This window comes from Danio rerio, chromosome 18, assembly GCF_049306965.1.
Source record: "Danio rerio strain Tuebingen ecotype United States chromosome 18, GRCz12tu, whole genome shotgun sequence".
NCBI classification, from domain to species: domain Eukaryota; kingdom Metazoa; phylum Chordata; class Actinopteri; order Cypriniformes; family Danionidae; genus Danio; species Danio rerio.
This window is the reverse complement of record NC_133193.1, coordinates 28,956,455-28,984,059: the sequence shown is the minus strand read 5'-3', so window position 1 is coordinate 28,984,059 and position 27,605 is coordinate 28,956,455. Positions and strand designations below refer to the sequence as shown.

The 27,605-nt window shown below is 36.4% G+C and overlaps 1 protein-coding gene across 4 annotated transcripts in view; it reads right to left on the bottom strand.

The window, feature by feature from the left end:
* Positions 1–27,605, bottom strand: part of tp53i11b (tumor protein p53 inducible protein 11b) — a 131,021-nt gene that overhangs the window by 26,891 nt on the left and 76,525 nt on the right. For all 4 annotated transcript variants that reach the window (XM_073929151.1, NM_001077249.1, XM_073929152.1 and 1 more), the window contains 1 exon segment: positions 26,713–26,850. In XM_073929151.1, coding sequence (XP_073785252.1) covers positions 26,713–26,841 — 129 coding nt within the window. In that variant the 5' untranslated portion in view covers positions 26,842–26,850.

Sequence of the window (27,605 nt, the reverse complement as noted above, 5' to 3'; positions counted from 1 at the left end):
AAGATATTTTGAAGAAAGCTTTGAATTCCATACTAGGAAAAAAGTCAGTGGTCAAAGATCTTCAGCTTTCTTCAAAAAGTTTTGCGTTCAACAGATGAAAGCAGGTCAAACAGGTTTGGAGCAAGTAAAAGGCGAGTAAATGGTGACACAACTTTCAGTTTTTAGGAAAAAATAGTTGGGGTAAAACTATCCCTTTAAAGGGCACCTACTTTACCTTTTTTCAAGATTTAAGATGAGTCTCTTGTGTCTCCAGAATGTGTTTGTAAAGTTTCAGCTCAAAACACCCATCAGTTTATTTATTATACCTTTCAGAACATTGCATTTTCTGCTTTGAACACTTTGTAGCTGTTTTTGTTGCCTGTGCCTTTAATGCTAGTTCTCCCCACTCACCGTTCCCAGCTCTCTGTCAGAGTGTGGCTGCGTCCGAAACTGCATACTTCCATATGTATTACGCTAAAATCAGTATGCGAACTGAGTAGTATGTCCGAATTCATAGAATTCAAAAATAAGTATGCGAGAAGTACCTGGATGACTTACTACTTCCGGCAAGATTCTGAAGTGCGCATTCCATGCACGCTGTGCTATCCCATAATGTACCAACAGGAATTCATGAAAAGAAGCAAAGAGCTTTGTTGGTTCAGGTTGGTCACATGACCATTACAAGATGGCGGATGTAGTATGTCCGAATTCTATTCATACCTTTTTACATTCATACTGTATAGAACGTACTTTTCTAATTGACGAGTAGTACGTTTAAATTCCAATACAGTACCTAATGAGTAGTAGGCGGTTTTGGAAACAGCATGTGTCGCCAGCTACATCAGTTAAACAGCACAGTGACAGATCTTACGTGATGTTTGTGAAAAATACTACAGTAAGAACTTTACCAATATTTATTTGAAATGCGTGTGCGTTTAACTGCACTGTTTTTTGCACAGAAAATGTGACATAATACAGGTTAATATCCACTGCTGTATGGGCATCCGTTATCTTCATGTACAAAATAAACCTGATTTAACGTCCACAAACTGAGATTGAAGCATCTTCTTTTATAATTGCACTGACTGACATGGGGCTGTGGTGATGAAGTAAAGACGGTAAAATTGCTGTAATTTATTACAAATGTGCACTGTTTTAAAAATGTTTTAAACTTGTAAAACTCATTCTTGATTACATTTGATAATGATTGATGTTCAGGGCGAGCTGAACTGATCTTTTAATCCCAGTTGCTTTGCGCATGTCCTGTCTTGTTGATATGAATATACGCGTTACTACAAAGACATGTTCATACGCGGCTGTCAATCAATTGGTGTCCTTTAAAAGCTATTGAAGGTAAAATAAGCAATAGTTCAAACTGGACTATTTTTGTGGCAAACATATTACAGATATTTTTTTGATTTGTATGAAGATGCTTTTCTTCTATTGAAAAAAAAAATAGAGCACCTTATGCCTTTTTAAATAAAAACATATTAAATTAATATCACAACCCATTTCAGAATTTATTAGGTCTAGAAAACAGGTTGATCAGGAAAAAAGGGGAAATGAGGCAATATGGAAGCTTTATTCCATTGCTTCACAGCTATGTTTACAACTTAAAATGAATTTATCAACTCAATGATAGGTGGACGAAGCCAAATGCAGGTTCAATTTGGGTAAAAAACATTCAACCCAGGCTTATTCTGAAAATGTACTCCTATATCTTTTCTGGAAAGTCCCAAATAGGTCCCAGGAGCCACGTTTTTTTTTTTTTGCAGTTTTTGTTTTCACAAATCCACCAGAGGCCACTGTATATGCTTTTTGCAATCTCACATTTCTCTCATGAGTGCTATTTGCACCTGCTATATTTACATAAATCCACTAGAGGCTGCTGCTGACTGACTGAGTGACTGAATGACAGACTGACTAATCCACTGACCCACCCTCCTCCTTCCTTAAACCCAACCAGCAGTTTCAAAAAGTAAAGCAGGAAAAAAGCCTTGCTTGATTTTACCACATTTTCACCCTGCTGATATTTAATTGTTTATTTTATTTTTTTGGTTTCTGTTTTGTCTTACCAGCTTTCTGGAACCGTTCTTCACCAGACTCGAACCCTGATATCGTGGTCAACTCCGCTATGCATCAGAAGTCTGCCAACGTACAGAGTGAACTACTGGACAAGCTGATAACAGTGGCAAACTGTCCATATAAGTAGTCAGCTGGTAAGCGTAAAAAAATGGCATCATACCTCCCCGTAGCATTCCTTTTAAAGATGAAATGCAACCAAAGGTACTTTTAGTTACATAATTTGCACTATCCAGAAATGTATATAGGGCTACGTTTTCAAAATGAGCCTATGTTGAAAAGATTTTGTGCTTGTCCACGTTTGATCAGATTATGTTTATGAAGTGTGAACACTAATACTGAATCACCTACACTCTCCCTACTAACCTAAAACATGATCAATATTTAATGTGTTTTGAGAAAATCTAACAAGGTATTCATCCTTTGCTTTGTTGTATCAAAACGGATTAAGATCATCTTTGTAGGGTTAATCCACATGCTTCTTTTACTTTCCTTCTTTCTCACTATGCCACATAACATGGATTTGTTCACTCAACAGTACTCATGCCTCAAACAGAGCGTCTCTGCGAAAGTGATGTACAGTGTGATGAAATACAAGAAAATAGCTCAAAGTCAAACACAAGAGACACATTTAAATGCATGCTAATATCAGGCGGAAAAAAAAATAAATGCATCTTGACTGACCACTTGTGTTCACATAACTGAAATCCCAAGAGGAAATTAATTATGGTTAGTAAACAAATTGTATTTGCATGAAGCAACATGAAGCTGCAAAGTTGCAGTAGACTGCCTGTTTGAAACGAGCAGTCAAATGATAATCTTTTAAGTCAAATAATTCAGTGTAGGGGTGGTCGGTTTATAAAACATTAGTGTTTTCAGGTGTTTTTGGTTCAAGAAAAATTTACTACACAAAGTAAGTTTACTGACAAGCTAGTTCATAATCACAGACAATTTCATTGATAATAAAGATTGATAATGTAGCTTCTAAGTAAATTACTTTTCTGTGTCATAAATGCTGCTAAATGTCTGAACACATAACACATTTAATAATTGTAAGAGCCAGTTATGCATAATTCATTTGTGATAATAATTTAGTTAAGGTTAAAACATGATAAAAATTGATATTTAAATATAATAAGAAATCCATGTGATTGTAGTATCTAAAATGCATAATTTAATAATTGATACAATTTAAAAACCTTTAATTTGGTATTTTGGCTTCCAACAGTAATACGTCATGAGGTCATTAGTTCATACGTTTAAGGCAGATTGCAGTTATGGATGTTGGAAGCAACACAGTTTTGACCGAGCTGATCAAGTCTATTGTAACTTTGTATTTTTGTTTGCATTTGTTCAGTAAACCTTATTTTAAACCTTATGTTTAACTGTTGCGGTGATAAAGCAGATACCAGGTTTAATGCAAATTTGTGGAGTTCATGCAACCCCACTTCTGCTGTCATTAAAGCAAAGAGGACAAACTAAATACTGCACATGAAGCCACACCCTGTAGCAGGGGTTCCCAAACTTTTCAGCCCGCGACCCCCAAAATAACAATGCCAATGACTTGCGACCCCCAATATCTTCTGAGGTGGTTATAAATACAGAAACCTTGCATGCAATGGCACACACATACCAAGAGACCAAAATCTATTCGTTGATTTTTTTTTAATGTATGTCAGTGCTGTAAATGTGCCAGAAAGTTTAACCTGGTGTTATAAGATCAATCTGCTGCATCTGACGCTATAGCTGTGTTTTAATATAATGTAATTACCCCAGGGGTCGCAATCCAATAGAACTAGTAACTATAAGCTACTATAGAAACTATAAACAGTAGTATATAGTAACTATAAACTTTTTTCTTTTCAGTAGGTTATGGATAAAATATGGTAATTCTTATGGTTTAATAAAAATAAATAGAATTTTAGAAATCACCAGGCGACCCCCCTACCCCCCACTTTATTGTCCTGCGACCCCCACTTTGAGAACCACTGCCCTATAGGATGTCTCTGCTAAAAATGCTGCTCACTTAAGGGAAATGAAAACTACATATAAAAAACATCAACGAAGCAGCACTAGCTTATCATTTTGAATATGAATAAGGTTGATGAATCTGTCCATCTCAAACAACTCACGTCATAAAGACTATTGTATATCTATGTATGAAAACTCTCAGGTAGAAGACACAAACTTCGAACAGTCTTCTCTCTGTGTCGTTTTGAATTCTTTGCTGTCTTTTATCACTGTTGCTTTTATTTTCATTCACTGACTCACTCACTAAACTCCACAGCCAATTTATGTCCTCTCTCTTTCACTGACAATTCAACATGCCCAATCAACCAAAAATCCCCTGACAGAGACTGACTGGCGATGACGATCAAAATGCCACACAAAAATAAGCTAAACCGGCACACTGCAAAAAATGTGTTTACTATAGTGTTTTTGTCTCGTTTCTCTTCCAAATGCTTCTTGATTGAAGAATTTTTATATATTTGGACTTAAAAAAGACAAAAACTAAATTAAGAGAAACTTTTTCTGCAGTGCACTCATTTTTTCATTTAACTGTTATCTACATTGAGAATGATTGAGGGTGAATAATTAGGAAAAAAATGCAAAATCGATCTTCAGTGCCTGAGAAATGACTAGTAAACTTCTCCACTGTACATGCCTGATTGATCCTGACCTCAAAATATAGGTCTGTATAAATAAAACTAGACAGTTATATAAGAATAAATCAAGAATAAACAGTGTTCATCCAAAAACGGCTTCTGAAACCATTGTTTTTATGCTGGTTAAAAGTCTCTTCACATTCTGATAACAATCAAGTGGTGCACAAGTTTTCATATGCACTTTAATATTCTGCGGAAGATGTTAAACCTAAAAATAGTTTGTCTAATCAAAACATTTAGTCTGAAGTTTACAATAGGCTGTCTTACCTGCCTGTCAAAATATGTAATTGCAAACCTCTGAACACAATGTTCACACAAACAGGATTGCACCATCAGTGAATCAATAACCTACATTCTATTTTTGGTATTGTAGTTTGGTATTGTAATTACTTGCTGTACCATAAAGTATTCTCTCTAGTAAATGTTATATGTATTGTAGTGATATGCATTCGGGAGTCTTTGGGTAATGATCTGCTGGGTGGGATGTAGGCTTTTAGTGTTATCAGGCTAGTATTAGCATTTTCCAAGATCTCTTACTGAACCTTTTAACTTGTGTTGTGCTGAAAAGTTGCCTCTACATTGGATACAATCAAAGTGACTACCATAAATCCATTTCTAGTTCATGTTAGAGGTAGCATGCACTTACAGTATATCCGAAATAGAACAGGACACCAGTTTATTGGTAGGGATTTGCTGCTCCACATTCAGCATAGAGAAAAGCACTGCTTAAAATAGGCTCTATTGTCTTCATGGGCCACACAAGTTGCCAAACTGATGACACCAACAGGAACAAGCACAACTGCCAACAAGCGTTAAGCCGTCTCGAGCTTCCAAAAGTATCTAGAATATTTATCTGATTATTTTATTCTGGTTCAGTTCTCAGCACATCCTAAGTGAAATAACAGTTTGTGTAAATTTTTATTTAACTATAGTCTCTGCTGGGCTTTAAATTATTTTACCTGACAAATTAACCACTTTAACTCTGCGGACCCAGTACCAGGTCCGTGACGTCATCGACTTTCGCTTTCAGACTTAAAGGGCTAGCGTTGCACCAGACCCCCGTAAGTGGTGTCGTTTGAAAGTGTAGAATCTATATTTTATGCACATATGCATCACTTTGATTTTTATTCCACTGTATAAAAGTTATTTACACTTAAATACACAGTATTTTGGATACCCGAGCTGGGTATTTTACATTGGTTAATTTTCATATTTTTTTTATATGACATGTACAAGTTATAGCTCAAATGAAAGCTCTTGCCGGTGATCATACAGTTCTAGCATTCTTTTTACTGAATTATATTCATATGCCAAACAGTTGTTGAATGAATTGTGGTGTTTTCATGGCGCAGAAATGTAAACAATACATTCATGATCAATAAGCAGCCCCAGATAGCACAGACAGCTGTCATCTCTTACCCTATGCTGTGCCCTTCAGGGCCATTCTCCTCTGTTTTTGAGGTGATGTGCATAAGTAATCCTTTTATATGTCTGATGTGGTCCAAACACAGTGAATTATGTTTGATCAAACAAAAGAATAGTGAAATATGTAAACAAGGATCGGTCTCTGTGGCTTGTACAGCACCTCTCATCAGTTGGAATACAATAACTTTTGCATAGATTATGGTAGAGACCTTTATCTTTTTTCCTATGATTACAGACATGTGCAGGAACCACCAAAATTAATTACAGCACGCTAGACCACACAGAATCTAAAAGGTACATTTTCAAATTTGAGTTTATAAAAAAAATACAAAAAGCGCCTCTTTATTTAGGTGTTTATTATAACACAGATGACATATACAGTTATTTTAAACACTTTCAAAAGTGTTTTATGAAAATCCAAAGGGCTTTCTTTAAAATTATACCAAATTTCTGCATTTACACCTCTGCATTTGGATTTGGGTAATTAATCAGCTTTTTGTCTTGCGCAACAAAAAGATTTTTATAAATTATAATACAGAATATATATTTTATATATTTTCCTTCTATAAACATTCATTCATTCATCATTCATTTTCTTTTCGGCTTAATCCCTTTATTAATCAGGGGTCGCCACAGTGGAATGAACTGCCAACTTATGCAGCATGTTTTACACAGTAGATGCCTTTTCAACCACAAACCAATACTGGGAAAAACCCACACATTCTTGCACACAATCACACCTTCTTGACCTTCTTGCTGTGATGCAATTGTTGTATTCACTGCACCACTGTGCTGCCCCTTCTAGAAACATTAATGTCATATTTAACTAATATTGTCTATAAATATTTCATCAAAAATAAAATATTTAGTTAGCATACCTGCAAAAATGTACAAATATAATTCAAGCAAGCATGTTTGGTAAAATGAACAACTCGATAGGCGAGTTTACAATAACCAACTGTTGGGTTTGTCCATACTGTAGTTATTCATATTATTGTCGAAGTATTCTGTTAAGTAAGTACTATTGAATAAATTGTCAGTGGGGAGGATCCAAAAGTCTAAAATCAAAACAGATAGTGACACTGTTTTAAGAGAAACTATTATGTGATCTCAGCTAACATACTCAACTTACTGCCAAACTGAAAAGAACTGCTTCATCTGCAACTTAACATTTAATATAAATTATAGAGAATATATATATAACCAAAAAAAAACAAATATTAGAGCTATTAATCAGACATATCACAGCAGCATCTAATACAGTTATATGCAAATCATAACTTAATCATAGCTGTCATTTTCACAGTTTAAAACTTCAATGCAGCAAAACTAGTTTGATCAGAGAGTGTTTCAAAGAGAGTCAAAACCAAGAAAGAAAGCACCCAATTATTTTTAAATGTTTTTTTTTTTTTTTTTTTTTTTTTTTAATGGAAGAAAAATCTGGCTAGCATTTCACATTTTGTATTACACTTAACTCTTGGCATTGTTTAACAGGGATTTAAATCTTTTGCATGCCATAGACCCCATTAATATATTCTTGTGCGAGTGACATACATCCTAAAATGTAAGAGACATCAATATAAGAATACAAAACAAAACTCATTTTAAATTAATTTTATTGATTTATTTTTTTTTTATCTTAACAGAATGTTGGATCAAAATTTTTGGTTTATTTGAATCAATTTTCATAAAATGTTGGTATTGATTTTATTACAATTACTTTAAAATTACATTTCAAATCATTCGTATCCATTACCTGTGTTTGATCTTTTCAATGATAAACAATGGAGAAAATAAGCATTCAAAACGTCACCATTTTTCTCAGAAAACATATTCTTTAAGGTGTTGTTGACTTGAAATTTTTACCAGATGTTGGTAACAACCACACAATTCTAAATATGCAAAAACATTATTAATTAGTTTAAAAATAGAGCAATGTGCAATAAAATGAAATGACACCGGCAAAAAGTATTGAACACATGAAGGGTAGTGTAGAAAGGAAGTAAAAGCCCAGACAGCAGCTGAAATCATTCAGTAGTTCTTCAGCAATCCTCTGCCCTTCGTCATTGTAATTGAATATTAGCTGCTTTAGTCCAACATCTAAATTAGCACAATGATGAAGATTAAACCAGAGTGAACATTTCAGCAAGACAATACTTTCAGAGAAAGACAATTAAACTGTAAAATGGCCCAGCCAATCACTTGACTTGAATCCAAAAGAAAATAAATAATAAAAATCAGATTTGATAGACATGACCTACAGCGGTCGCGGCAGCCTCGTGTGAAGACCGCCTCGTGTGAAGACCGACGAGGGTAAAGACCATCGACTCTACCTGCGCGACTCCACCGAGCAAAGACACCGACAAAGCACTTGAGTACTTTACTTTATTGTTTTACTTTACACTTATTTTTTGTTGTCAGTGCACTTTTATTATGTGTTTTCTAATTCCTGTTGTTACTAACACTCGCAAAACACGGGAGGTACGCTGCAGGCGTAATCCTCACAACCTTCGTTCAATACATGTATATACTATTTCACAACTCTCTCTCTCCGTGGGCCTCTGGAATTGTCAATCAGCTGTTAACAAGGCAGATTTTATTACCTCCATAGCTACATATTCTGACTATAATCTCATGGCTCTAACTGAGACCTGGTTGAGGCCGGAGGACACTGCTACACATGCTACTCTTTCTGCTAATTTCTCTTTTTCCCACACTCCTCGTCAGACAGGGAGAGGGGGTGGGACTGGACTACTAATTTCCAAAGAATGGAAATTTACTCTGATACCGTCCCTGCCAACAATCAGCTCCTTTGAATTCCATGCAGTCACCATTATCCACCCCTTCTACATAAATGTGGTTGTCATCTACCGCCCACCAGGTAAATTAGGTCACTTCCTAGATGAACTGGATGTTCTTCTCTCATCTTTTTCTAATTTTGCCACTCCCTTATTGGTGCTAGGTGACTTCAACATTTACGTTGACAAACCGCAAGCTGCAGACTTTCAGACTTTGCTTGCCTCTTTTGACCTAAAAAGAGCACCTACTTCTGCTACCCACAAATCAGGTAATCAGCTAGACCTTATTTACACACGACACTGCTTCACTGATCAAACAATAGTAACTCCACTACAAATATCTGATCATTTCCTTCTGTCTCTCAACATCCACATTACTCCTGAGCCGCCACACACTCCTACACTGGTTACCTTTCGCAGAAACCTACGATCTCTCTCACCCAATAGACTATCCACCATTGTTTCAGACTCTCTTCCTCCATCTCGCAAACTCACTGCACTTGATTCGAACAGTGCCACTAATACACTCTGCTCCACACTAGCATCATGTCTAGACCGATTATGTCCTCTTGCATCCAGGCCAGCCCGTGCCAGTCCTCCTGCACCCTGGCTCTCGGATGCTCTCCGTGAGCATCGCTCAAAACTTCGGGCTGCGGAGAGAATTTGGCGGAAAACTAAAAATCCTGCACATCTCTTAACATACCAAACTCTTCTGTCCTCTTTCTCAGCTGAGGTTACTTCTGCAAAGCAGACGTATTACCGTCTGAAAATCAACAATGCCACTAATCCTCGCCTACTTTTTAAAACATTTTCCTCCCTCCTCTATCCTCCTCCTCCACCCGCATCCTCCACACTTACTACTGATGACTTTGCTACATTCTTCTGCACCAAAACTGCAAAAATCAGTGCTCAATTTGCTGCACCTACAACAAACACGCAAGATACAACACCAACACCACACACACTCACCTCTTTTTCTCAGCTCTCTGAGTCTGAGGTGTCCAAACTTGTGCTATCTAGCCATGCAACCACCTGTCCACTCGATCCCATTCCCTCTCATCTCTTGCAAGCCATCTCTCCTGCAGTCATACCAACACTGACTCACATAATTAACACATCTCTTGACTCTGGTTTATTCCCCACTACATTTAAGCAGGCTAGGGTAACCCCACTGCTAAAGAAACCCAACCTGGACCATACGCTACTTGAAAACTACAGACCAGTATCCCTGCTTCCATTCATGGCCAAGATTCTGGAGAAAGTAGTGTTCAATCAAGTCCTGGACTTTCTTACTCAAAACAATCTCATGGACAACAAGCAATCCGGCTTTAAGAAAGGCCACTCAACTGAGACTGCCCTGCTCTCGGTCGTGGAGGATCTCAGACTGGCTAAAGCAGACTCTAAATCATCAGTCCTCATTTTGCTGGACTTGTCAGCTGCTTTTGACACTGTCAACCACCAGATCCTGCTATCTACGCTTGAGTCACTGGGCGTTGCGGGCACTGTTATACAATGGTTCAGATCTTACCTCTCTGACAGGTCATTCAGGGTGTCTTGGAGGGGAGAGGTGTCCAACCTACAGCATCTAAACACTGGGGTACCTCAAGGCTCTGTTCTTGGGCCACTTCTCTTCTCCATCTACACATCATCTCTAGGACCAGTCATCCAGAGACATGGATTCTCCTACCACTGCTATGCTGATGATACCCAGCTATACCTCTCTTTTCATCCTGATGATCCCTCGGTTCCAGCTCGTATCTCAGCCTGCCTGTTGGATATTTCACACTGGATGAAAGATCATCATCTTCAGCTGAACCTCGCAAAAACGGAAATGCTTGTAGTTTCTGCCAACCCGACTCTACACCATAACTTTTCAATCCAGATGGATGGGGCAACCATTACTGCATCCAAAATGGTGAAAAGCCTTGGAGTAACGATTGATGACCAACTAAACTTCTCTGACCACATTTCTAGAACTGCTCGATCGTGCAGATTTGCACTCTATAACATCAGAAAGATCCGACCCTTCTTATCTGAACATGCAGCTCAACTCCTTGTTCAAGCTCTTGTTCTCTCCAAACTGGATTACTGCAACTCTCTACTAGCTGGGCTTCCAGCTAACTCTATCAAGCCTCTTCAACTGCTCCAGAATGCAGCAGCACGAGTTGTCTTCAATGAACCTAAACGAGCACATGTCACTCCGCTGCTAGTCCGTTTGCACTGGCTGCCAGTTGCTGCTCGCATCAAATTCAAAACTCTGATGTTTGCCTACAAAGTGACTTCTGGCCTAGCACCTTCTTATTTGCACTCACTTCTGCAGATCTATGTGCCCTCCAGAAACTTGCGTTCTGTGAATGAACGTCGCCTCGTGGTTCCATCCCAAAGAGGGAAAAAATCACTTTCGCGAACGCTCACGCTCAATCTGCCCAGTTGGTGGAATGAACTCCCTAACTGCATCAGAACAGCAGAGTCACTCGCTATTTTCAAGAAACGACTAAAAACTCAACTATTTAGTCTCCACTTCACTTCCTAATCTGCAATTGCCTCTTTGAATATCACACTAACTGTACAAAAAAAAAAAAAAAAAAAAACACTTCCCTTCTTAGACTTTACAGACCTGAAACTTGCCTTTAGTACTTATTCATTGTTGCTCTTAGTTGTGTAAATTGCTTCCTTGTCCTCATTTGTAAGTCGCTTTGGATAAAAGCGTCTGCTAAATGACTAAATGTAAATGTAAATGTAAACCATCAAGATTGTTACACTCTATTAAAGTCTGTGAATTTTGTTAAATCACTCCTAAGCAATGCATGACTTGAGAGTCATCTTTAAGCTACCAACACCAAAAAACGCCTTTTCTATAAAGTATTAAATACAATTCAGTTGTTCAGTACATTCTCCTTGTGTCATTCCATTGTTATTACATAACAATTTTCTTCAGATTTTTAATTTTTTTTTTTTGTTTTATGTTTATGTTTGTATTGTTTGAGTTTTTACCTAAATCTGGGTCAATTCCATGACAACAGCTCCATTAAAATATTTTTACCAGAAAAAAAAAATGACGTGTTGAATACTTCTCTTTCTCAGTATATTCATGTTTTTACTTATTCATTCATTCATTTTCTTGTCGGCTTAGTCCCTTTATTAATCTGGGGTCGCCACAGCGGAATGAACCACCAACTTATCCAGCAAATTTTTACGCAGCGGATGCCCTTCCAGCCGCAACCCATCTCTGGGAAACATCCACACACACATTTATACACTATAGACAATTTAGCCTACCCAATACACATGTACCGCATGTCTTTGGACTGTGGGGGTCACCGGAGCACCCGAAGGAAACCCACGCGAACGCAGGAAGAACATGCAAACTCCAATCAGAAACGCCAACTGAGCCAAGGCTTGAACGAGCGACCCAGTGACCTTCTTGCTGTGAGGCGACAGCACTACCTACTGCTCCACTGCTTCGCCCCATGTTTTCACGTAGATTTTTATTATTTATTTAACTTGGTTTAAATAAAAAATAAATCGATTGGCTTTGTGTTTTTTGCAGAGAGACTCCAAAGAGAGCAGACCTTGGTGTTAAAAAAAAGTCTCACCTCTTTTTTTTTTAATCTAAAATATTTATCTAAAGGCTAACTTGAAACATGACCATACATTTAAACAGGTTACCAATATATAAAATAACCAAACATGACCACTAGAATGCCTTTAAACATGGGCTAGACAGGTTACAAATATATAATAGTTCAGTTTGACAATTTAGCAACCAAGATTTGAACAAATGGAAACCACAAAGGAATTAAAGCTCATTTTAAAAAGCCTCAGGGCAATTTAAGTTCATTAACAATTTAAAAGGATTACCAGGAAGTAACACGGAGTAACATCACATTGCAGAATCTCATGCTTCCAGGTCAAGAGGTGATCAACTCTAGTGACGATACATTAGATTAAAATTAAATTCAATCAGGTCTTAATTTCCGAGCTGTCATATTTCATTAGGATCCAAAGCAGCAAAGATTTACCAACTGGCTAACTTCAAATGGCATTTTATCTGGTGGTTGGTTCTGTGACGGCCACCTTATTTGAGCAGTGTAAGCAGCCGAGACCTTTCTGAGCTCGAAAACAGCACAAATATTTCAATTTGCTGCCTGCATTGGCCTCTGCGAGAAATTCTCCACATCCTGATTAGAGGCTACTGGAGGTCAGAGTCTGAATGCAGAAGATGAAAGCCAGGCATAGCAATGAGCGTGATCTCATGGGTGCTATTATCAAAGCCAGGGTCGACCAGTATGGAACATATACTAGAAAAAAAAATTGCACTTTTGGGGATATCAAACATTTTGAAATGGAGGAAACGAAGAACTATTTACAGTGGTTCTCTCTTTCCACTGCTATCAAAAAAGAGAGCACCAATCTATTGGCCAGACACTGAACCATTTTTATTTTTTATCTTAACCCTTTGATGGGTACAATTTTATCTGCACCGGATCAGTCTTGGTTGGTCCTTTTACAATATAATCACACCGGTGTGATTAGACCATTCAGTGCTTCACTTAATCAGCTGCTTAATTCAAATGTGCTTTCCTGCAATAGCTGCCGCAGAGGAACAGGAACTTGGCACTTGTCAGAAATGCTAACTCTATGAGAACTTGGAGTCAATGCCAATGCTATGATGACTTCAAGGACAGTGCAAAATACATAATACACAAACTATTCTTAATTATTTTGTAGATCAGATTACTTCATTAATAATATGTAATATTCACATAGATGTCACTTTGTTGAAAGTACATTTTGTATTCTATAACTGCAGGGTAACTATATATAAAGAGTTCAGATGCAAAACTCTCTAAATCAATCAGACCTCTTTTTTTTGTAAATGAATATTTTCTATCAGGCTCCTAAAATTAGGTTCAGACGTTTCATTTTATAGAAAATGAAAAGGTTATTAGCTAGTACATAAATTACCCTTTTTCAAAAATGTCACTTTAGATAATTCTTTGGATTTTAGAATCCAAACTAATCTAAATGAATCTTTTTAAAAAAACAGCTTACATTATCAAATAAAACACAAGGTAGGCCTACTGGACAAAAAGGGGATGCGTCTCAGACACTTTTAGAAGCTGTCATTCATTCATTCATTCTCACCTACTAAAGGTCTTTGTCTCTTTTTCGTCTCTTGTTTATCATCATAGCATCCATGTGGGATTAAAAAACGACATCTTAACTTAGTCTTTTGTGAAATGAAGTTGCCGTTAAATGTATAGTAAATCAAACTCATTCAAATTAGTCCCACTGCATAAAAAATGTTATGAATGCCTGTTACACTTCTGACTGTATAGTGTTTTCTTTTTCTTATAAGGCACAGAGTTTTGAGGTAAGGGACGTTTTCATTTGCCATTCACTGACAGTCAGACAGGCTCATCCAATTCATCAAACTCCATCTTTCAAAATCTTAATCGGAAATGGAATAAAACAGTCTCCTTTTAAAAGCCGGCGTATCAGCGCTGCTACATTGAAAACATATGATTCGATTTGCGCCTTCTGATTGTTTTCAGGACATAGCGGTTTTTGCTGTCAAAGGCAAGTAGCGTTTAGAGGCTTTTGCCAACAAACTGTAATTTCTGAATAAGCAGATGCTGGGATTTAGATGAATTGAAGAAAAACTAAGAAAAACATGTACTACGTGCCTAAAGCATTCACTCAATGTCATCAACTCATTTTTGGCAGAAGTGGCATTTAGAGGCTTTTACTGTACATCTGAACTCTTCATATGTGCTTGACTGCTGTAGTGTCAACCGTATACTCCACAATCTAAACTTCAGAGGTGTAAAGCTGCTTTGGATTGATAATTATTGTGAAAAAGCGCTATACAAATAAGCTTGAATTGAATCATAATTTAGCAGTAATTTTAAAAAAGAATAGTTTTTTTAATGTTTCCGGTTTTATGGTCTGAAAAATACATGCTGATGTCTATGAAGATGAAAAAATATTTAACATCTGGCAATAACATCTAACATTCTAATTTCTACAGTAGCAATGTGCTTTTCACATCAGATACATACTGTTTTGGTTAATTTAACAATTACTCTATTTTTCTCCCAATTAAAGAGCCACTTTGATGTATTTTGGGTAAAGTTGATGAATTTACATGTTGTAAATCCAGCAATTCCAATCTATCCACTGCAGCACAGACTAACATGGCAGCGCCCATCCATACATAAAATAATATGATCATTTTAAGCGGTATAAACAACTAACTGTTTGTTCTTACACATATTTTAGAAGCCTAATCTGATATTTCACAATATTCTGTGCTTATTGTTCTATACATGGGCTTCATCCAGTAAACTTGAGCATATTGATTTTATCGTACATGCTTGAATTCATTGGCTGTATCTGGAAAAACCTACCAGCAAAAACATGAAGCCTGACAGAAAAGCTCACTGTTCATCATGCATGAAACATTTAGATAATCTCTGTATATGTGTAATGCATATTAAATATCATAGTGCAGCTGCTTTGCTTACAGCAATAACCAGGGAAATGTCACCAATATCACAGTACTTTAAGTGCTACAGACGAAGAGCGATTCTGCAGTTTAATTCAACCTGTCTACTGTTTTTGTTTTGTGCATGTTAGTTTTATGTAACATGATTTCACGAAGCTAAAGTCAGATCGTAATGTATTTACTTCACATTTTGAAAATTATAATATCTATTTTAAACCATTAGCTGCCAAAGTTTATGCATGTACACTGAAAAAAAAGTGTTGGATGCAGAACTGTTGCAAACAATTTATTTATGTTGAATTTAAACAAACAAATTAGGTTTAATAATGTTCAACTTAATTTATTTGTTTAAATTCAGCCCAAATAAATTGTTTACAACCACTTAACGTAAAAAATGAGTAAATCCTATGAATTATCTTTGAAACATTTTTTCAGTGTAAGTCAACAGTGGTGGAAAGAGTACTTAAAAATCCAATTCAAGTAAAAGTACCATTACTTGAAAAAAATGTATTGCAAGTAAAAGTATGTGCTGTAAATATTACTCAAGGAATGAGTAAAAAGTAGCCCTTTCTATTTCTAAAGTACTCAAGAGTAGTGAGTATTACGCTGTTAAAAGCTGATGCACTTACATGTAATTTGTGTGTATGTGTGTGTGTGTGTGTAAACATAACATTCTGTAGTGCATATAGTTATTGCAGCAGGTACACAATGTCATAAAACAATAATATTAGGTTAGATTTAGGTTGTGATGTTAGGTGAACAAAATTCAATGTCCATCCAGCGTCTAAGGACAACGTTATTTTGATGTCCAATAACAACGTTAAATGATGTTGATATTTGGTTGATTTTAGGTTGTGTTAAAAAGTGACCAAAATCCAACATCGAGCCAACATCTTAAACCAATGTCATATTGACGTCAAATACTGGCATTTATTCATCAGGTATTGCAACCAAAATCCAACGTCTGGTGCACGTCATAGTAGTAATGTCCACACAACGTCAAGCTGTAACATCATTAGATGTTGATATTTGGTTGGTTTTAAGTTGAACGTTGAAGATTGACGTTGGCCTGACATTGAGTCTGTATTTGTAATTAGTTACTTTACACCACTGGTAGTCAATGTGTCTGGATAGTGATTACAGTGCAGTGGTTTTCTCAATTTAAAGACCTATAGATTAGCAACTCATAAAGCATTTTTTTCTATATTAAATGTTTGTCTTGTTTGATGGGAAGCATAAAATAATAAGAAGATGAAAACGTAAATAATAAGCAAAAATAATCAGCCATTAGAAGCAGCCATAAAATAAATAAATAAATCAATAAATAAATAAATTCAGGATTAGTGCATCACAATACTATGAATGAAAAATTATGCTTTGGGGTCTATTTACTCTAAAAGGACATACAGAAATAAAAGCAGAGCATCATTAGATGTGTATCATGTTATTATGCATGTGTTCTGACATGTGCATCTGTTTGAATGCGAGTTTGGCCTCTGGCGGCTGCGAGATTACTGAATCATGCATCTGTACAGTCATTCTAGCCTGCGTGGTTTTCACAGGAACAGACCCTTCTCCAGGAAGAGGACCTGAATCACGAACATAAGACGCATTTAGAGGGAATAATAGTGGTGAATGCGTGTGGCACAGGCCAGTGAACTGAGGCAGAGGGAATGCAGGAAGAGGAAGAAATAAACAATGCTGTTTTGGAAAGAGTAATCGGCTTCATCCTTCATCAAGCACCGGGACAAGTGTAAAGGAAAAGCTTTGCAATGCAGGGAAAGGAAAGCAGCAGAAATCCTACTGTTAATCTGTCATTTTAAGGATGTGACCCACAGGATTAGGCTGTACAATCTTAACTACTAACAAATAGCTGTTTAAATGCACCTTTAAGATCAAATTAGAGTATAAACATAATCTCTCTTAATTCACCCTCCAAATAAATGAAGTACTCCGAGTTTGAAACATGTATGACTGTAGGTCACCAGTGATTTGGTGAAAAAAATTGGAATCTACTCATAGTGTGTTTTAGGTCCACTATTGTACACTCTGATGACCCATGTTGTGTAAAACTTAGCACAAACCATATTATCAAGTGTACTAATGACACCACGATAAGTGAATCTTATCCAGGACAATGATGAGAGGAAGTAGAGGGAGGAAGTGAAGCTTTTTTCACTTTACTTGAGTGCCTTGGACTGATTCTTGTTGCAGATTTGATGAATCCCTTACCCAAAGAGCACCGACCATACATTTGAACTTACCCCAGAGCGCTTTTTGTTTTGTTTTTTCTGGAGGAAGTGAAGCTCTTTACTATAGAAGCATAGAAGTAGCATAATTCATTTTAAAATGTAATATGCAAAATGGCAAAGCAATATGTTAAATGGCAATGCATTTCTGTATTTCAATTAACATTTTTCAAGACATATGTGCAATGTTTGGTTCAGAGTAAAAAAAATAAATAAAAAAAAGAATCCATTTTTATTTAATACATTGTGATGAATGAAAGCCGATGTGAAATTGAAAATGCATTCTGACCTGGCCATGCCCACATAAGGCAGCCGTTGCTGCAAGGCTGGTATTAGATTTTGTCATCACAGCTGCAGCTAGCACTATTTGGGAGATATGGTAGCATAAATACGGTAAAGTCTGTTCCTCACATACTTTGTGAAGCTGCACAAGCCCTTGAGCGTGAACCGGGAAATACTTTAACGAAAACCAATCACCTCTTAGCTCAGTAAAGTTGGACATTCGCACACGCAAGTTTAGAGATCATCTGCCAATTACATAGACAGAACCAAAACGCACAGTAGAAAAAAAAAAGTATTTCTAGAAGATTCCAGTACATGGTTAGAGGCCAGACTGATTTACTCAAGTGTGCCGCAAGCCTGCGTTTGAGTGAAGGTCTCGGCCGTTAGATCGCCCCCTGGGGGCTGGCTGCAGTACAAGTCATAAAGCCCGCCTCCTCCGTGTTAATGAAGGAGACTTGAGCCCAAATAAAAAAAATTATTACACTTGCAATAAAATGTCCGAAAGATGGTTCTGTTCGATTAAGGCACTGGTTATTGTGCTGAAATAGGTGCAGATCTTCATTTTCGTAAAAAATTTGTTTTTAGCAGTAATTTAATGCTGGGCGTGTCATCATGATTGACAGCTGTGATTGACAGTTTCTCAAAGCAGCGCGTCTGAGCTTCAGCAGGAGACTGAAGTGTTATTATTCGATTTCTGTGTTATTTTACCATGACAAAAAGAATTCAGCAGTAAACTATAGTTTCTGACATACATGATCCTGGTGGAACACTGTTTATTCGCTAAGGTCAGGGCTTTTTTCGGGCTTTATTAGTTTGCTGATACACGCCTAGCCACCCAGATGGCAAAATACACTCTGACCAGTTCGGCTAGATTCTCGCCTGCCGGAGACTTACCCCTCAGAGCTCAGACTGACTACCTCTGCTGGACCTACTCCGGATGCCTGGACTCACTGCCCGATTCCAGCCCGATCAATCAAGCCAGATTGATTTGATTTTACATAAAGCGTTTGGTTGGAAGCTTGACTCCGCTCATTTTCGCGGCTCCTCCTCTGGCTCCATCAGACAGTCCTTCTGCGCATGTCAAGGCTCCAATTTCAGCAGTCTTTTGCGACAGTTTGTGCCCGTCAAGCAGGCGTTTTGCCCTCAAGGCGTTCAATAGGAAAAGGGGCTGTTGCGTCGTCCATATTTTTTTACAGTCATTGGATTTACTACAGATGACAAGGCTACTATACCTCTAACTATATGGTACATACAAAGCAGGAATAGGCAATATCTCTTGTCATAAGCATTCGGTACATATCAGCTAAGGCACCTAAATGTTAGCTGATGTGTACTGTATGCTTATGTCATTAAACATTATCATTTTGTGTATTACATTTTAAAATAAATTTTGCTACAAACATCCCACAGTGTTATACTGAAAATGTTATTCTGCGTTTCCTAGACATGAGTGTAAATGCATTTCAGACAAATAACATTTCAATGATCATTTTGCTACAGTTTCTGCTTGTACTTTATACACATCAAATGCAGTTTGTGTATTGCATTTTCAATTTAAATTTGCAAATTATAAAGCATTAAAATGTGGATACAATTTACATATTAAAACCGTGTTTGAAATGAGAAATGCAAATGATTTAATTTTCATTTTGCACCAAAAATTGCACATATGTCTTGGAAAATGCAAATTGAAATACAGAAATACATTGCCGTTTCACATATTGTATTGCCATTTAGCATATTACATTTTGAAATTAATCATGCTACTCATATGCTTCTATACTTTACAAAGTGGTGCAGCACTAACAACTTATTCATGAATGTTGAAAAGACCAAGGAGTTGGTGATTGACTCAAGAAGAAACAGCCCACTTATTCCCCTTACTACATAAACAACACAGCAGTAGAGACAATCCATGTCACTGAGAACTTGAATCGGTCTCTCCATACCACTTTTCTTGAGAAGAAAGCGAATCAATGACTGCATTTTCTAAGAAGGTTGAGAAAAGCACACCTCAGCCCATCAATCCTCACATTTTTGTACATAGGAGCTGTTGAGAGTATTCTGACAAATGGCATCTCTCTCTCCGACATGAAAATAGCAATGCATCAGAGAAAAGCACCCTAAGGAGGATGGTTAAGTCAGTTGAAAGGACCACTGGAGTCAAAATGACATCGAGGACTTACATCAATAACAATGCTTGTCAAAAGCAAACAGCATTTTAATGGATTCAACCCAACCCGGCCAAAGTTTGTTCACACACCTGCTATCAGGTAGGCAGTACCGAAGCCTTGGGAGCAGATCTGTGCAGTTCCATGACAGCTTTTATTCTGTTATTATAAGACTTTAGAACAGGATCACACCTTAAAATATTACTGACAGCCAGTATGAGCTAAAAAGTTAAATAACATAAACAGTTAAATAACCACAGTACATGTGACACACATCAACTATTCACACAAATCACACATTAATGTATTTAAGTTATTATTAATTGGCTTTTGTGATTTTAATTGGTTTACTATTTACATAGTTTTCTATATATATGCGACACAAACATTATATATTTATTATAGTATTTTCTGCTTCTAATGAGTTCTTCATAAATACATATTTTTCAAATTTTCTTTCTGAGTGTCGATGTAATGTAATTTTGCTCTGCATTACATCTACTGTAATGTTCTGAATGACAAAATAAACACAGCTGGTGTGTGGTGTGCGGTCTGGCGCAATATATCTTCGGTCACGTCTTCCAAGTTGATGCAGCACACTGGTGGTGGATGAGGAGATTCCCCCTAATGTGTAAAGTGCTTTGAGTGTCTAGAAAAATACTATCTAAATGTAAGGAATTATTATTAATTATTATTATTATTATTATTATAAGAAAACTGAAACTATGAAACCCATTTATTTTAATGGCTTGTGTCAATCAAGGGAGATTTGTTGCAGTGCTGACTAAAGTTTAAGAGCAGCAGAGCGCACTGTGGAATAAATTCTGCGTGCAACAGTCAAAGTTTAAAATAGCTCATTATTTACATACATCTATGCATGTACCACAAATACTCACCGGAAAAACAAAGTTAACTAAAATAACACGAAAAGCTAATTTTTCTAGCATACTTCTGTAGTATAATTTACGCTGCTTGCAATAGCACTATTGTGTTGTCATGAAAATGCTGCTAAAATGACGACTCTTGACTCTCACTGTGGATAAAAATTTTTGGTTGGCTTGAGTTTTTTAAAAACAAGTTTAATTTATGTTACTGGTTCAAATTTTAATAAGTATTAAAAAATGACCTTTTGTTTTATTTAATAAAACAATAATACTTAATACTTCATAACCAAGTGCATTCAGAATTAATGGTACATCTACACTACCCGACAAAAGTCTTGTTGCCTATCCAAGTTTTAGGAACAACAAATAATAACTTGACTTTTTGTTGATCATTTGGTATCAGAAGTGGCTTATATTAAAAGAAAAGGCCTCTACATTATGCCTATTTTACCAAAATAAAATATGATCATGCCTTGATTTTTAATCATTTAATTAGGACAGTAAGTTCCGACTTTGCTAAGGCAAAAGTCTTGTCACTTAACAGAAATAATGTACAGTATAGAATATAAAGTCATGGTGCAGTGGGAAAAGTATTAATATTGCTTGACTCCCATGAGCTTGAAGGACTGCATCCATACATCTCTGCAATGGCTCAATTAAGTTACCGATAAATTCATCTGAATGGCAAAGAAAGCACTCTTACAGAACACCCTAAGTTTATTGAGATTATTTGGATTCATCTTCAATGCCTCCTACATCTTACCATACATGCTCAATAAAGTTGATGTCTGGTGACTGGGCTGGTCAAGTCTGGAGAACTTTGACCTTCTTTGCTTTCAGGAGCTTTGATGTGGAGGTTGAAATATGAGGAGCGCTATCTTGCCGAAGAATTTGACCTCTCCTGTGGTTTGTAATGTAATGGCCAGCACAAATGTCTTGATACCTTAGGCTGTTGATGTTGCCATTCACTCTGCAGATCTCTCGCTTACCCCTACACTGAATTTAACCTTGAACCATGATATTTCCTTCACCAAACTTGACTGATTTCTGTGAGAATCTTAGATCTATGCAGGTTTCAGTAGGTCTTTTGCAGTATTTGTGATGATTGTGATGTAGTTCAACAGATAATTTATTGGAAAAATCTACCTTCTGTCACTTTCCCAAAAGATGAACTAAAAGTAATTATTTGTGCAACTGGGATCAACGACAAGACATTTGTCAGAGTGTATAGCATTAAATTTCTATTTTATTTAAAATCTGTTTTTTTTTTTACTTTATTGTAAAAATCCTTTCATTAACAATCTGCACTAAATCAACTATATGATTAGAACGACTATTAGAATTACTTCTGAAGTAATAGCTGCAAACAATTTGACATGAAATCAATACATCATGTATTGCCAGGGCCGGAGTAGGACTCCTTTTCAGCCCTGGAGTTTCAAGCCTTGGACCAGCCCACCTCAGTTCATGACTGACTATAATAAAATAATGTTATTTCCAATTCAGTTTCTAATGACACTATCATGTCTTTTTCAAGGAAACAGCTGCTTTAGGGCTTCAAATGTTTTTCATAAATATGAGAAAATTAAAAGGTAGCTAAATCTTCAACACTATTCTTTAAAACATCACAATGCCCTTTCCTGCAATATCTAAATATATATTCTGTGCGAAATTCTTTACAGATATGCAGTCCTTTGAAACAGTGGTCACACAAAAAATAAAAATAAAATATGTACACCTATATAAGTATTATACAGTATTAAACAGTATTATATTTCTTAACACTATAAATAAAAAAAAAAAACTCAGGTGATGTTGGAAGTCAGGTTGACGGCGACACTCAAAGCATAGTGCTGACCACTGGACCACAATGGCGCTGTTCTGCCGTTTTGTTTGGAATAAAACATGAGTACTGCACTGTTATCTGCAAGATTCTTTTAACCACAGTATTACTTTCTATTGATGGCTTGATCTTTTTCTCCCCTTTTTAGATTTCTGATCAAGTTATGTCAGATTTATTAATGTAGTGAAGCATCAGATCTTCATTGAGCAGGTGTAATATTCATTAATATTAATTTTTCAAATTATTATGTTCACTAAGGTGCCACTGTTTGGGATCGAATGATAGTTACATCATCATTAACATGCAGGCTGCATTTTGCTCAAGGGGCTGCAAGAAAATAAATAAAAAGAGTGGAGCTGTGGCAAAATAATGAATAAAAAGAGTGAGGCTATGGGCAAAAAAATAAATTAATTAAAAAAGTGTGACTGCTGAGAGTGCAAGCAGCAAGGGACACCGGCCTTCATGGCCAAAAAAACGAACCAGCCCACCGGGAACTCTCCCGGTCCTCCTGATTAGCCAATCCAGGCCTGTGTATTGCTCACATTCGTATGTGACCAATGCGTGAACAGCTGGTGACAAAATTAAAAAACAGTGTAATTTTAATGACTACATCTGTTGGCATGATGATGCTGGTTAATTGCAAATATTTTTGAACCAATCCATATCGTTATGATTAGTTTTGTTTTGTTTTTTTGGTTGTTCCACACAGCTGTCATCCACATCACTCTCAGCAGCAGAGATGGTGTCTGGATGTTTGCTTTCTGCAAGTTGCCACAAAAAAAAAATAATAATAATTATAAACAATTCACTCAAACACCACTGGTGTCGTGTATAACAAGAATTTCTGGATTCTACATTCTCCCCCTTTAAGTATTGAGTAGCTTATAGTCAGACTTCATCAACACTAAATCATACAATTCCATTAGTCTTTTTATACTATACTGAAAAGCCACAGTGTGTCAACCAGAAATACTGCTGAATGGCTCTGTTAAATCTTACAAAAGACCCCTATGAGTGAAATAACCACAGTGCTGAATCACATGTGTTGAAACAGGAAGTGCAGACCAGGCCCATCACCGCAACTCTGAGTAACCCTAACATCTCCAAAACAAGACCCTTTACTCCGTCTACAGGAAATTCAACCCTTCTCCATGGACAAAATGAGAGCTGTTTCACTGTGCAGCACACTCTTTCCTGTGGGTGTGCAGCTTTTAGGGACGAGTGAGAAGTAGAGTGCTTCCTTCATTTATTTTTAGTAATGAATGGATCCATCTTCTCCCTGCTCAAATCAGATCAACAATTCTCTAAGCTACACATAGGCAACAAAGCTGCAGATATGATTATAAGCATCACTATGTATATTGGTGAATATGGTTTATACGTGCTGTGCATGTAGTGTACTTAACATGAAAGCACATGGATGTTTACATATTTTATGTCCAGAGAGATGATGGATTATCTTGTGCACTAAGTGCAGATCCAATCTAAAAGTGGAAAAAGCTCTTCTTGTACAAAGCCATACGAGAACACGTTTCATTTTAGCAAGCTTTTAGGTACTTCAACACAATTATCAGAAAATCAAACATAAGAAACATAACATTTGTGATCCTGTATGACAGTCTTAAGGATTTAAATGTCAATATGCTATTTATAATCTTTCCATTGATGTATGGTTTATTAGGATAGGACAACTTATTTCAAAATCTGTAAAAAAAATCTAAATATTGAGAAATTCATCTTTAAATTAAGCAATACAAATTACTACTAAAATAAAATTATATTTTGAAATAATTATGGTGGAAAATGTACAAAATGCCAGTAACCCTTAAGTTAACATCACAATTTCCTGCTATTAACTGATGGTTTATTACCAGCTTAATATTAACATATTAACTATTTATTAGTAGTTATAAAGTATGATCTTATTCTGCATCCTTAATCCAACCCAAAACCTTAACCCATTTTCTACAGTCTATCTAATAATAAACAGCAAATTAGTAGTTTATTAAGCTAGTAGTGTTAGTTAATGGTTTAGTAATGCAGTTCATTGTGACTTAAACTAAAGTGTTACCAAAATGTCATCATGGAAGATGATCTTTATTTAGTATTATAATAATGTATGGCATAAAAGAAAAATATGATCATTTTAATGTAATCATGTTTTCCACAAACACACCAGTGCAACTTAAAGGAATGCTACAAACTCACTTCATAACTTCAGTCGATATTGAATATTTGAAATAAATCCTTTTTTAACAACATTCTTTAGTCGTGTGTTTATTAGTGACACTGAACCAATGAAAGCAGTTAAAATTTATGTTTATAAACGCAAAGCTATGGGGATTTCCTGGATTTCACCTTCATGGGTGTTTAGAGTTTTTGATTTCATTTTGATTCACCTTCACAATCCTAGTTTAAATTTAAAAAGGAAAAGAAAACAATGTCTGGTTTAGTTTTGCAGTCATAAGAGCATTAGAAACAAATACTGATGTTTTCAATATATTTAATTGTCCTTTTAAGTTTATATGTGAATTATTTTTTCTCTCCTACTAAACATCTGTACTCTGGATTAGGCTAACTGAAAAATGCCATCTTTACTAGTGCTGATGTTTTGTTGCTTTGTCTCATTTGTAAGTCACTTTTAATTATTTAATAAACGCATCTGCTAACTGATTATATGTATATGTATTTTCTTTCAGCACTCTAAAGTAGCAGGTAATATGAACCCAATATACAATAAGCCCACATAAGGATAACAATACAATCATTTTTAAATTTTTTAGTTGAAGCTCTACAATTTTATTAGTGTAGCTATTGCAAGAAGGGTTAGTCGATGTCGTCCAATTTGGCATCGTATGTTTAATGTGATACATCACGATGGACAATGGCATTGTCGACGTAGGTGGCGGTAAATTAATTATTTATAAATAATGAATATTTACGAATGAACTAATATCGAATACATTTTTTGTAGCCTAGGTTACCGTTTCAACTACCTGATCTGCATGGTCTAAAGAATAAATTACACACAAATTACCACCTGTCAATCACCTTTTTTCCGCGGGACTCTGGCATGAATAGGCAGAGTGATCTGTGTCGTTATAATGGCGTTGACAAACTTGGTTTGTAAAAAAAAGGCCACAACCAACAAGAACCAACCAACAGTATCTGAGGTTTTCGCTAGAATTATTAAGTACAAGCATGATAGCGAAGATTGAAGCAGTCTACTGATGCTGTGACAAATAAACTGATGAATTAAAAGACAGAAGAGTCGTTAGATATAGACAAGAATAATTTAATATCACGTTTATAAACTATAATGGGACGCAATCCAGCAGTACATCCTTGATAAACTCTCTGATGTGCACTGCTCTCTGGGCTGACTGCTGGAGCTTAGACACTGCAGCGCATGACAGAGTGTGTGTGTCATGTGATGTGCATTTTCAGTAGTATAGTGTGGAGACTTTTCAGAAATATTAGATTAAACGCCTGCGTGGACGTGGATTGTTTTCGTTCTAAAATGCCATTTTAAAACTAAGATGTATTAGTGTTAACAGGGCCATGTGTATTTTTTTGAGAGCTTCTATCAGCCAGTTTCGCCTATCGACCCAACCCTAATTGTAAGTTTTGACTGTGTAACAATGAGTAAAAGATAGTATTTTAGTTCTTTGTACAGCTTCTAATAAGACACTAAAAATATGCAAATCTGAATATTGAATACAAAATAATAACTTTATGCATGTCTGTGTGTACGAGCTGCAATTAAAGTCACATTGAACTCGAATGAGGACATTCACAAGGATGCAAGACATAATTACTGACCTTTGACCTGTGCACCTCTCCATCATCATCCTCTCCTCCGACACCCAGGATTTTGCGTGTCTTGAGTCGGCTTACCAGATCGGTCTGACTGTGTTTCTTCATCAGAGGCGGATGAGGTTTAGTGGCCATTCCAACAGTCTAGAGAAGAAGAACGCAGAGTGAGAGCAAGATCAGATCTGATTTTGTCACTACATGTTCATGCATGTACTGTTTTATGGCCGCACACTCATTCCTGTGCACTGGGATTAGAGTTCTCTGTCTTCTTCTTCTTCTAATGAGAGCAGAACTTTACTATGCACAGTCCTCAAGGGCACCAGGCTGTCTTGACATATCAGTGAACCCCCTTATGAAGCAACTGATTACTCATGGGAATCAATTACTGTATATTTTGGTCTTAAAAAGACGTCATCTGCCTTGACAAGAGCCTTAGTTCCTGTTGGAATTTTGCTGGTAAATTGGTGACCAAGGCAAATCACAATTTTAGCATGATTTCTGAAGCATCATGTGACACGAGAATGGACTATTGGCTGCTGAAGTTCTGCTTTGCATCAGTGGTTTTATAAAGGGAAAATTGTGGATTTATGGACAAAGAAAAATGTAAGAAATAAATGTAATAAACTAGTACTTCAATATGGTCTCATTTGAAGTTTCTGTCAGATTCCACCATTGTTTTTTAGGCTCCCTGAATATGGAAACAACTTTGTATGTGCCTCATTCTGATCTTACTGCAAATACATGATCTGCTTTGTGCATTTAAATATTTATGTATTCCAGTGCTAAAAGTCTTTTATTTAAAACAAACTATAAGAAATTAGCCTTATTTTGACTCCAGAAGAACTATTTATGTTTTATAGGAAATACTGAAGTTTTCCTTGAAAAATGGCCTTGGTTTG